Consider the following 13,570-nt stretch of genomic DNA (forward strand, 5'->3'; position numbering starts at 1 on the left):
GCTACAGTAGGAAGAATGGAATAAAGTGTGTTAATGTATTTGTATTGAACGAAATATATATATATATATACATGTAAGTGAATGACAATCTTTCTTTTAATATTAACTAGAAGATCAAGCATTATAGGACATAACCCGACTTAAACAGCTAATATCCTGACAGGAAATGTCCATGAAGCTGTATAATTTTACATGTACATCAAAACAAACATACATTTCTGACAAAAAAAAAGATATATAGTTTGGGGATCATAAAAACACATCTATATTGAAATATACATCATCAACGTAAATATGTTAAAATACCATTTCACCTACATGTGTTATATACAGAATATCAATACAATGTATATAGATGAAGAAAAGAAAACAACAAACTAAACAATGTTCACTCTGGGCGCCTGTTGAGAGAATGCAACCATAGTGGAGAGTACCGGCATATAGGAGCAGAAGGTCTGCCAGCACTAAATTTTTCTAGTGAGACCAGGCTTTGTAATGGTTGCCTATTTTTTTTATGAAGTCGGCTTCTTAACACATGAAATAAAAATCTTAAATGTACTGTTTTAATAATTTCCGATATATGAACGATATTAAGAGAAAATCTATTTCATAAATTCGTGTGGGGTTGAGCTTTTTACTAAAATGACGAAAATGAAGGTGAAGGTTTGTATAGCAATGGTTTGTAAACATGATTGATGTCCAGTATTGTTTCGGATGTGAGCTGCACCATGTGATACCATACGTAAGGCCGATACAATTGGAATATTTGGTAGAAATCAGGCACAAATCTGTAAATAAAGTTATATGAGAGATAAATATACGTTTCAATAAGTACAAATACATGTATATATCAAGTCGTTGGTTGTGAAATTAGTTTCTAGCCTTCGTGCGTGCTTGCACAATGCTTTATGTTTCAGGTTAAAATTGTTTGAATTTTGACATTTTTCTGCAATCGCATCATCTCGGCCCTTTCCTGCAAGACTTATATGCTACACTTCGTTGAAATGTGTCTGTATATGCTATCCTTTCGAAGTTTATAGTTGATAACACATTTTTCTTAAATGCGTTTTTTGCCTAATTGCCCATTCAGTAAATGTGTTTTACTGGTACCTATGTAGGCAATTTTAAAGCTGCATTCCTCCAGATTAGCCAAACTATTCCAAGAATATCAACCTTTAGAAAATGTGTTAAGATTTTAAGAAAAATAAAATATTTACAATTTAAGTTATAATTTACATGTTACATGCAATGAATGACTGATTTTAAGTATTTATCACCATATTTCTACTGCGTGACTAACGCAGCAAGGGCTGTTTTTGTATATATATTTTGACGTCTTTCTGGTAATTTACGTGGATTGTAAGTGCTTTTTGCAATGTGTAATTTTCTTTCTTTATTCACTTCACAATGTTTTGATTTTAAATGCATTTTTAAAACGTTCATAAAAAAGCTTAAATCTTGAGGCGTGCTGCTACAAGTTGTTTATTAGAATACAAGGACTCCTCATATTGTATATTACCTGTCATTCACTGCTGTTATTTATTAGACTGCATCATATATACAAATTCTGGAAGATAAAATATAAATGAACGTTATAAATAAAAATCACTGAAATCATTTTGCTTAATAAAACGAAGGGACCTTATCTTAGGAGTTTTGGTAAGTAGTCATTGCCTATTTAAAAGCGACATTACCGGAAAATTAATACAAAAAACACCAAAAACAAAAACAAAATCGCATGTTCTTGTACATGATATTTTACATTAGTTAATATACAAATCACGTTGCTTATAAACTTTATAAGAAAAAAAGGCCCAAGCAAAACATAACTGGCACAGGAATTTGAAAGTATGTAATGTAGATAATAACGCTTAAAACAACAACAAAACAACAGCAGCAGCAGCCGCAACAACAACACAACAAAATACAACAACAGCAACAAAAAACACTATAAATACAAGAGAACAAAAAAAAACTGCAATAAGATACATGTACATAGAGCGGACATTGAATGAGTAAATTCATTCAACGAGTTCAATAAGTTTTGTATCGAACCTACACGAATAAAATATTCTATTTATTATATCAATTGCTTGAAATGCAAAGTGGAAGTTAAAATGTTGCCAGATTTATCTAACAGTGTCGACAAGGCATTTTAAATGTAATGGATTTAATATGATTTGTACTAAATTCTTTCACGTAATATTAAATTACCTTCAAAGTTAACTTGGCCATCACCATCGAGATCAGCTTCTTTAATCATCTCATCTACTTCATCATCAGTGAGTTTTTCTCCAAGATTTGCCATAACATATTTCAGTTCAGCTGCACTTATTGACCCATTTCCATCCTTGTCGAACACCTGTTTGAAGATTTAATTGTATTTTAATGGAATTGTAAAGTTTGAGATTTAGAATAAAGCTGTCATAATGTTCGGTTATTTTATAGCATGCTAACATACCTCTTTGCACTAAATCTTTTATAATATACATAGATTGTATAAACATAAAAAAATCGTGGTGAACCCCTACACACCCCTTTGCGCCTCACTTCACATACCATTTAGAAATATCAAAAAATTTGATAACATTTAATAGAGCTACAAAAATATTTTGATTTGTATGTTTTTTCTTTAAATACACAATTTGATCACAATAACCATTCATTGACCGTCATATACAAAATTTTGGCAGCTCGTTCTGAACTTTGCTGCCACTGTTGCTAACTGAACTTTTCACTTTTACCCTAAAAGCCTCCCTCAGCTCCTCGTCTTGGTCCCCCTCCTTCATCTTGTTGGCCATCATCGTCAGGAATTCTTTGAAGTCTATTGTACCATTTCCTGCAAAAAATGGCGCGAATTTTCAAAATGAGTCAAAGTCTTACAATATGAAAATATCTACTAGGAGATGTTACTGATTTTCTTGTTCTGTTTGTTCAAGCAAGGTTCGTACAGAGTGATGTCTTGTTACTTGTGGTTACAAAGCAGCCGACAAATGGGATTTTATAGATAATCTGAAAACAAAACCTTTTCAACCCTAAATGTGTGTAATAGACTTGACCAATATTGAAATTGAATCAGTCCATTGTTATTAAAAGGGGTTTCATTATCGGAAATGTAATATATTTGGCAGGCAACAGCATTATTATATAGAATGTGTCCGGACCGAGTGCGCATGTACTAAAATAATTTTCGCTTGGTGGAGTTAGTTTTAAAAATATTCGCAAAGCACGCGTATTTTACGGAAAATACGAAGATATACTTAAACATCTGTTTCAAGTATGTTTGCTTATCTTAAAACAATTAAACATGAAAGTTGAGGTGTAAGTGTTTCTAGAAATCTTCAAGCATTTTGTTGTTTGTTGATCTAATAAAATATCGTTCAAGCACGTACATATATATTCCGGCGTTTTAACATTTAATATACTTTCTTTAAAAACATTGGTATAAATATTAGTTACTACGGAAGCCCATAAGTGCCATTTTGTCTTAGGAGTTATGTCTTATGACTAATGACTTATGTATTATGACTTTTGTCTTATGTATTATGACTTGACAAAAAAGCGGCAAAAAGACACGTTTCATCAAGTACACTCATCATGGCAGCCTTTGGAGGTAAATCTGATAGTGAAACAGCAGACGCTTTGGTAAGTGTTGAAATTTAAACAGTATGACAGTAGTGTATTTCTCCTTACTTGTATAATAGACCCTTCTTAATATTACCTCATACATATTCATAGATTTCTCAGAACGAGGCTAACAGGGCAAGCTGCAGTATCTGCTCTATGTTAACATATCACGAATATATGAATATATGGCCGAAAGATTTTTCTACAGTGTCGGGAATCTTGATAATGTTTTGTTTGCTACATACTTGTTGTGAACTGTATTTAACATTAATAAATCTCTTCTTGAGATAAATAAATCAACAAAGGGTTTAATTTACACTATAGACAGTGAAGGACATACAAGACCAGATAAGTCATTTAAAGTTTATGATAATTCCAAGTAATTTCTAATATTCTTTGTCAGTATAAATATATGAGGTTAACTCTTTGCAACTTTAATAGACATTATCTGCCTTATCAGTATTTTACTGCTAACCTCAACACATGTTGGTCAAGAGTGTATTAAGCAATTAACTGATAATAGATGTAAACAGTTGGATGCTGAATTCTGTACCATACTTCCCCTAAATTTAGCTATTGAAATAAAAAAAGTTTAAAAAAGTTTAATTCACTTTGTATTTAAAGTAAAAAATTCTGGATGACTCTCTAGAAACTGAATAATTTTACAGACAGCCTTATCAAACCAAAATGATATTTTGTTTAAACGTGACACCCGTCTTATACATTTCAATGGATTTTCAGTATCATAACACATGATGTTGTTTACAGCAATGTAAAAATACATTTCATACTAAGTAAGGAACGTAAAACTTATATATTATCAACCATTTAATTAATTACAGTATAAAATACTTAGTATATAACGAAATACAATCATTTGATTGCAAATATCAGTCAAATCTTAAGACGAAGCTGAACTATGATTAGATTATTGCACTTGTCCAGTTGGTCCATCTTGATTATGTGGTCATATTGTTGGAACCCTCAACTGGCTGGTATATAACAAATCATTAGGGAACACGGCACTTCCAGAGGATGTTGCTTGGACTTACCAACCCCAAATATTCCATGTACATAAGGGACTGAAGATTCGCAGAAAACCTGCGCAATACCTTGCAGTTGTAGGGTATTAGGAAAGGCAGCATCGAAATTTAGCACTTCTTTTAACATTCCAAGACATATTCTTTCAACAATATAATGCAATAAGAGGACAAAATATTAAATGTAATAAACATGTTGACATATTCCCTGCACCATATATGTAACAAAGCACAATGTTAAAAACAAAGTAATGCGATGATTTCTTTTAAAGTTTTTATTTAAATTCAAGGCGCAAAAGACTGAACAAATGGTCCTTTAAAATGTGCTAAAAACATTTCGCCAGTCAAGCTGATTGTTTTGCTTGCATCATAATAAACGCTCTTAATGTTTTTCCTATTGAAAACTGTAATGAATATATAGTAAATTTTGTTGGAAATCCTGTATAACATTACACAATATACAACTGTCAACATCTGAAATTTTGTTTGTATCAGATGTTCAATATCACTGTTTGTTTTCTTCCTTAGTTTTCTGTAATTCTTCTTTGACCTGTTTGATAGTTTCTTGCCACTGCTATGAAGAGATATTACAATTAAAGGCGATTCAATTACCAGTTGTCAATTGTGTTCATTACTGTTACCAATGGAATTCCTGAAAAATATATACCTTTATTTAGAAGTGGAAACAAGAATTATGCCATTTCTAGAATATATCAATTTATATTTTAATTGCACATACATTTTTTATAGGTACTGAACTTTGTTAATGTGTAAAAAATGAAAATTAAGTCTTGTGTATACCTTTCATCTGGTAATGAAATCTTCTTCTTTAGTGTTCATCTTACTGGTCTGTTGATTATTACTCCAGTCGAACCATCTACAGGGTACATCTGTTCTCTTCAGACATATATGAATTTATGTCCATGATTGTTAATCTTATTGTGTGAAATGCTTCAAAACGAGCAACTATTGCAAAATATTGATCTGAAATAGTACATAAAATAACCGTTATTGCTTTTTAGTATAAAAACGGTATTGATTTAGATTCTGAAGCAATTATGTTTTAAATGTTATCATTATAAGTGTGATATTTTAAATGAAATTTATGAACAAACATATTGTTATGTTTATATAAATGAAACATTTAAAACAATGAGAAATGAGAGTAATTAATGTAAGTAGTAATATTACAACTTAAGTAGCTTGGTTTAAATAGAAAAGAACAAGGGTATTTTACCTTGAAATGTTCTTTCATCCATCTAATTTTCACAATCCTTTCCTTCCTTAGGTATTTTATGAAAATTAACGGTATAATTATATCTAGAATTGGAATAACAGAGTGGAATAAAAATGAGATTTCCCCAGTAAGTTTAACACACTAGGGCTTATCAGGTCAGACATTATATGTTTACATTCATGCCCTGTTAGCCTCTCTCTGGTGATGGAATGTAAAGTATGCATATAATTTGAGAAAGGCCTATTATCTCCCTTACAAGGTTAGGGTTCGACTATGGATCATCTCAAATGAAAAAGTAGGTCACGGGGCACAACAATTATGTTAACTGTTAAAGTTAAACTGTAAAAGTTAAAGTTAAACTGTTAAAGTTTAAGTATCAAGATATTTGCAAAACAAAATGTGTGAAACTTTATTCTGTATAAAATATACATTATTATTTCAGGTAAATGCGAGTAGTAAACGTATTTAGGTACTAGGTCAGAACATAGCAGGCTAAGACCAAGAAAACATTGGAAAAGATAAACTTATGGAGATTCATAGATGGTAAACATATTTGACATTTAACTTCTACCTGTGACTCTTTTTACAAAGTAAAATACAAGACATCGGTTTATAATTTATCTGGCAATTACAAAGCCCGAGTTACTGAATGATGATATTCTATCGAATTATCATATCATCTTGCTAGTTGAGAATGTGAATTTAGCACACATCCGTGCCGATTTTACGACTCCGTCAATATGGTATTGCACGGCCGTGCATATATTTTGACGTGACGTCATTAGCGTTATACAAACATAGCGAAATGACGCGCTAAATGTTAGCGTTATACTATAGGCGCGTCAATGAAAAATGACTCTTATTTCACTTTAAATGGTCTTTTTTTGGGTATATGATAAATAGAATATTGAATTCGTGTAAGTTCATTACTGAATTTATTGCACTCGTTGAATAAAATAACATTATAACTCGTGCAATAAATTCAGTATTGAACTTACACTCATTTAATATCCTCTATATATGAAATACTGATACCGAGGAAACAAGAACAATTTTTTTTTAAATATATAATTGTTAATTTCATATCACATAAAACATAATACGAAAGTCATTATACATAAGACATAATACAAAAGTCATTATACATAAGACAAAATACAAAAGTCATTATACATAAGACATAATACAAAAGTCATTATACATAAGACATAATACAAAAGTCATTATACATAAGACATAATACAAAAGTCATTATACATAAGACATAATACAAAAGTCATTATACATAAGACATAATACAAAAGTCATTATACATAAGACATAATACAAAAGGCATTATACATAAGACATAATGCAAAAGTCATTATACATAAGTCGTATTTTACAATACAAAATATGTCACGAAAAAAAGACTTGTAATACATAATAAGGTAAATGCTAATAATATATAATTAATGTTGGCTCTGTAAATTTGTCCAAGTGGAACTATTTTGTAGGAATATCAGGGTAAAGTTTGCAAATAAACCCTCTTATCAGCAAATAATAATATAACACTAATGTATAGCAAATTTTGATGTGAGTGACACTTCTTTTTCCCCCATCATTAAATAACGGGTACGTTCTTGTTGAATTAAAAACACTGACAACTTAAACGTCAAATTTCTAGATAAATATAGATAAATGCATTGGTGTATACTCATTAAATTATCCTTTATATCTTTTTTTGCAGAAACAGCTTGGTCCTGGGAGGCATTTCACATAACAATTACAGTTTGGACGACTATGAAATTCGCAGGAAATTTTGACAAGTGACAGCACGGGCGGAGAGCAAGAATAAACGAGATCAATAAAAAAGAAAAAAATGTTCAAATAACTATAAGTTATGCAACTAGATTTTTTTTCAGATGCTATGGAAGTGAATCTGTCAAAACATAAAAGTGACATTTCAAGATAAATTTGTAATGCCAAATAAAGATATATCTAATTTTCAAACGTACTTAAAATCTATATGTGTGTTTTAACAAAATAAGTTGAATTTTTGTTTTATTATTATCGCGAAAACAGCCTAGGTTTCGTAGTTTAGACCTACCGGCCATATTGTATACATTGTATAACATTTTTGTAATACGGCTGTGACGTCAATGTTGTTTAAGATTTTTGGACAATGGCTGAATTTACCATTTCCATAACGGATAAATTGTTTTAATTGCAATTAAAAGATAAGATAATAACATCAATTTTGTTTCTTTTAATATTGAATTTATTATATGTCTTGATTTTATAAAAGATATAATTAATTGCTCACACAGATGCATATTTTTATTTTTACATAATTCTTGAAAAAAAAACTCAATATGAAAATACACTCGTAATACCCTTTTTACAGTTGAACAAGAATAAAGCGATAATACACATAAGCAACTTCGTCAATAACTTCCAGTAGTTCCCTGTATAGTTCTATCGCCCCTTGTACATCTATTGGAATGCGAAGGTTGGTCTTTAGTAATATTGTTAATTCTCCTGCATATGCCGTCCATTTCGCAACAAGCATCAACATCATGTTGATCTACAATCTTTCCATAATTGTGTCCACCAAATTAGTCAGATAGAAAGTAAATCGGGTTTACCATTTGGTATCTCAGGAGGACTCTTGTTTATGTATGGTAAGTAGGCCTCAATTCACCGCTATTCTGTTAATCTCGGCCTGAATCAAGTGTATGAAACATAATTTCAATCATTCACATTACCATACTCGTGACTGTCTTTTTAATCTCTGAAAAAAAGAAAATTCACATTTGAATTCCTTTACGTCTTGTGGTTCCACTCCAGGTCTCTATTCATTGAAACGTTGTTTTTTGTTGTTGTTTAATTTTCGGAAATAAAACTACTATAGGATTCGACATATTATTTGTATCATTGTACCGGAAGAACGGTTGGAGTAAAGGTCGACAGAGTTGATATTTTGTGTAGCAATGTTAAACGTCTCCAGTGCTTCAAGATAATACATGGCGATGATGTTTGATTTGGGTTTTACGTCACACCGACAAAGTGTAGGTCATTTGGCGATGTTCCAGCTTTACAAGTGAAGGAATGTCGGATGTCCCTCCGTGCATTTTTTCAGGCACGAACGGGCACCTGAATAAAACCACCGACGTCCCGTAAACTAGCTGGATAGCTTCCTCACATGAAAGAATCCAAAGTCCCTGTCGGGGTTCGAACCCACAGCGGTGAGGGGCAAGTTGATTGAGGTCAACGACCTTAACCACTCGGCCACGAACGCAACTACATGGCGATGACTGCAATGCTGTTGTTACTTTGTGACACTTCAAGTCTTAGAAGCCTAATAGCACCGTGTATATGCAAAAGTCATTTGGTTTCAGTTTATTGTGACGTCTACGAGCTATACATTACTTGAACCCTTTATTATTGCGTCTTTTCATTCTGTGGACTTTCCAAGTAATAATTCAATCAGGTCCAATAGTTTCAAACCTATTGTATCCCAGACAAAGCCACGTGCTATAAAACGCGGACATATTCATTAAAGATATCTGAAAAACAAAGTACATAAGCTATTAAACTATAGTTCATAATTCATAAGATGTCAGACAAAAACAATATTTGTATGTAATGTATCAAAATGCTGCTGTACGATGTATCTTTTGAAATTCATTCAACTAATATGTAATAGACTAATAGTTTCGATTTTTATTGAAATTAAGCCATAGTTGCCAGAAGATGAAAGCTTGAACGTAGATAGAGTTTGGTTCACATAGAACAATAACAGCTACTTTGTTGGTATGATGGTAGAATCTAAAGCAATTATGTTGCTAAGGAAAACAATTAGTGCTACGCATGTAAAGTTGTATCTTAATTAAATTGTAACTAAACCGAAGTATTTAATTATGACTAGATTAGAAATATTTCAGCTAAAAATTAAGGATTTTTGTTTTGTTTTGTTGTAGTTTAAAGTGACATTATGCTCATTTTGACTTTAATTGACTATATATTTCAATTAACTGGTCGTTATAATGGTGATTGACATGATATTTAAAAATGTTTAGGGTAAAAATAAGTCTACCTAGATATATAAAATGACTGCTCCACTTTTTTTTATAAATTGAAAGTTACAGATACATTCCGATGGATATTTACACACATTTCACAGGACCTAGTGAGTTCTTTATCGTACATGTGAAGAAAATTATAAAATTGAAAGGAATTATCAGAAAATGTAAACTTATTTTGACTTTCACCTGTTCACTCTATTTCTGCCCATGTATGGGCATAATGTCACTTTAAGGCAATTTCACAGTACTCCGTCATTTAACTAGTGTCCCTGGATTCTGTACCAGTACTAATATCTTTTCCACGAGCTATGCGGGCAGGATATAAGTAACAAGATGTCTGTTTAAAGACCAAGAGCACCAAATACAGGTCTGGAATATTAAAAATTACTTGATGCTTTGAAAAGAACTTAAAAGCGGCATAACTCTATAAAGCCATCAATGGAATCAAAGTTCCAAGTTGTTATGCATACAATTATGTCATACAGTTTTGGAAAATAATGAAACAGATGCGAGGAGGAGTAACATTTACAAAGTAAAGTATTTCACAAAATTGGGAGTCTCGTTAAAACATTCTTTTTCCATTAATTCTGCAGGAAAGCCTTTACAGAAGTTGTCATTTCATAAACAATATGATTATGTAAAACTGTTCACAATTCAACACTTACCAATGAAGTCTTCCCTTCTCATTTTCTGTACCCATTCTGCACGCCGCAATGGTTGCACGAAACGAAACTAGTTTAAATATAATGTGCCGCCTTCTGACAAAAGTCATAAAGCATAAGACAAAAGTCATTATACATAAGTCATCAGTCATAAGACAAAACACCTAAGACAAAATGGCACTTATGGGCTTCCGTAAGTTACTTATTCTCCGGACAGTATTTTTTGTCAACATTTAACACAGAGAATTTATTACATTCTTGTTTTGTTTGTTTTGTTTTGGGTTTTTTCGTCACATCGACACAGTATAGGTCATATCGCGACGTCCCAGCTTTACTGGTGGAGGAAGACACGAACGGGCACCTGAGTAGAACCACCGACGTTCCGTAAGCTAGCAGGATAGCTTCCTCACATGAAAGAATCCAAAGTCCCTGTCGGGATTCGAACCCACAGCGATGAGGGGCAAGTGGTTTGAAGTCAACGACCTTAACCACTCGGCTACGGACGCCCCTTATTACATTCTATGAAAGGAACTTCACTGAGATCCAAAAGCCTAAAAATATACATTTTGAATTTCACAGATAGATCGACAGAGGCACTTTAAACTTTAAGATATGCAAAAGATAATTAAGAAATATACTCAGAAATAAATTGCCAATCGTATGTTTGTGCTATTCTTAGCCCAGTTTGAGTGAAAGGCGTTGCAACGCTTCTCAATTTTGGTCATTTTTCACAATTAAAATAATTATTCTAGAAAAAACGGAGAGAGCAAATGATCTAACATTGTACATAAGTTATTGGTCTAGACCGTCATCAAATGGAACATTAATCTCAAACATATATTTCTATTCCAGTAAAGTCCCTTTAAAATTGATCGATTCTAACTTTTAACCATTACCTATATTTAACATACAATGGAACAGATGCTAGACAAATTTTAGTTGCTGTTCTGCTGATCGCGCATAAGTCACACCGACACTTTAACGACGACTTTGCAGAGGAAAACCTCTGTTAGTGCCCCTTCGATATTATTTCATGAACGTGCGGGTATGCGAGAACAACCAACCACGTTCCGTAAGCTAGCTGATCAAAAAAGTACGTTTCATAGTTTATATTCCCTTATTCTTTTAAAACTTGTACAAAAAGCTAAGGGTCATAGAATTTATAAATGATTCAGACAACATTCTGCCAAAGACACCATTTGATTTCGTAACTGATACTATACATTCAGCAATGATGTTATCATTTTAACTGTAAAAGAACCTACCATCTAAATCAACCTCGTTAATCATGTCTTTGAGCTCATTCTCTGTTGGTCTTTGCCCAAGGGACTTCATGACCACGCCCAACTCTTTCGTTGTTATGGTGCCATCTCCATCTTTATCAAATAAACTAAACGCTTCCCGAAACTCTACAAAAATATAAGTAAACTAATTTCATTATGTGCCACTATTGGACAGTTCTTCTGATACAATGCAAGCATGCATATAGGCCTGGCCACAGCAGCATAAGCTCGCCAGATAACTTTCTAAAGTGAACAGAATTATGTCCCGAACGGGATTCCAACTCGACGCGGCGAGGATCAAATGCAGCAATAAAGTATAACTCTTTTACGCATGATACACTGTCATTATTAATGCTCGTGACAATCTCATAAATGCTTATATTATAATTATGTAACATTTTCATTTCTTTGTAGCATTTTTATAAAACAATGTTGTTGTTTTTCTGTTGTTTTTTGTTTTTGTTTTTTGTTTATTTTTTAAAATCAAAATCGAGATTAAAAGATGGTTGGATTATAATTTACTTGAAATTAAATATTGCCTTATTGCTTGCAGGGATTATTTCATTGGTAACGGACTAGTCATGGAAGGAAAATCGTAGTAAATAGCAATTAAAATCCAAACCCACTTACTTAAAGGTTGCTAACAAAACTGAAAATTATAAGAATTTCTGATATGTTGAGATAATGGTGGACAGAAAATAATCCTCGCTTTTGTTAAAATATTCAAATACTCATGATCATGGCACATAACTGGTTTTTCATTGATATGCTATACGTGTACTTAACATTCCAAAGTTTCGCAGTCAAAATTTCTGTTGAAGCGTTACTAAATGCATTTGAATTACTGTATGGTGGCTGCTTTGGTAAGGCTTTTGTGGGTCTAGTTGGCACTAGCGACAACACGACAAAGCGCCAAACAGTGCGTTGTCGTACTTTCGTGTTGTCGTCCTGTCGCTAGCGACAACATGACTAAGCACCAAACGGCGCATTGTCGCGCTGTCCTCTCGCCGTCCTGTCTCTAGCGCGGCACGCCAAACGGGGAATTGTCGTGCGGCGCGTTGTCGCGAGGTCGTACTGTCGCTTGACTTATAAGCCAATCCTTCAGTTTGAACAGAGCGACAATGTGACATCGCGACAACACTCCGCACGACAACGCGCCTTTTGTCGTGTCATGCTAGAGACAGGACGACGAGACGACAGCGCGACAACGCGTCGTTTAGCGCTTTGTCGTGTTGTCACTAGCGCCAACGTGACGCACAAAAGCGTACCAAATCAGCCACCATATTACTGGAGTCTATGCATCTCTTAGCTCTAGCAAGTGAGTGGTGTTGCTTAAAGATTGTAACACCCGAGGTTATCCAAAATCTTCTTTTTTGTTTCGGTGCCATATGACTTAAATTGTGTTGGTTAGCCGCAAAACCAAACCAAACAATAAAGTATGAGTATGCGTGTCAATTGCAACATATTCCTCTATGTACCAATATTCAGTAAAAAACTCATCTTCTCGCTCATATTGCGGTTAATATGTCATTCAGGAAAACACCAAAGAGAGAAGCCTATATATTTCAAAAGGGTCGTTCGTGAGAGTTATCAAATTTCCATACATTTTATTATGAAGATAATAACAAATTGTCTGCAGTATTATCCCACTTAA

General features: G+C 33.0%; 1 protein-coding gene across 1 annotated transcript in view; it reads right to left on the reverse strand.

The window, feature by feature from the left end:
* Positions 1-1,518: 1,518 nt before the first annotated feature.
* LOC132731260 (uncharacterized) overlaps positions 1,519-13,570 on the reverse strand; it is a 43,056-nt gene continuing 31,004 nt past the window's right edge. The window contains 4 exon segments of the mRNA XM_060717418.1: positions 1,519-1,567; positions 2,215-2,362; positions 2,745-2,839; positions 11,899-12,042. Of these exon segments, the coding sequence (XP_060573401.1) occupies positions 1,536-1,567; positions 2,215-2,362; positions 2,745-2,839; positions 11,899-12,042 (419 nt within the window). The 3' untranslated portion in view covers positions 1,519-1,535.

The sequence above is a fragment of the Ruditapes philippinarum genome, unplaced genomic scaffold (genome assembly GCF_026571515.1).
Source record: "Ruditapes philippinarum isolate M1 unplaced genomic scaffold, ASM2657151v2 ctg124_1_1_1_1, whole genome shotgun sequence".
Lineage (NCBI taxonomy): Eukaryota > Metazoa > Mollusca > Bivalvia > Venerida > Veneridae > Ruditapes > Ruditapes philippinarum.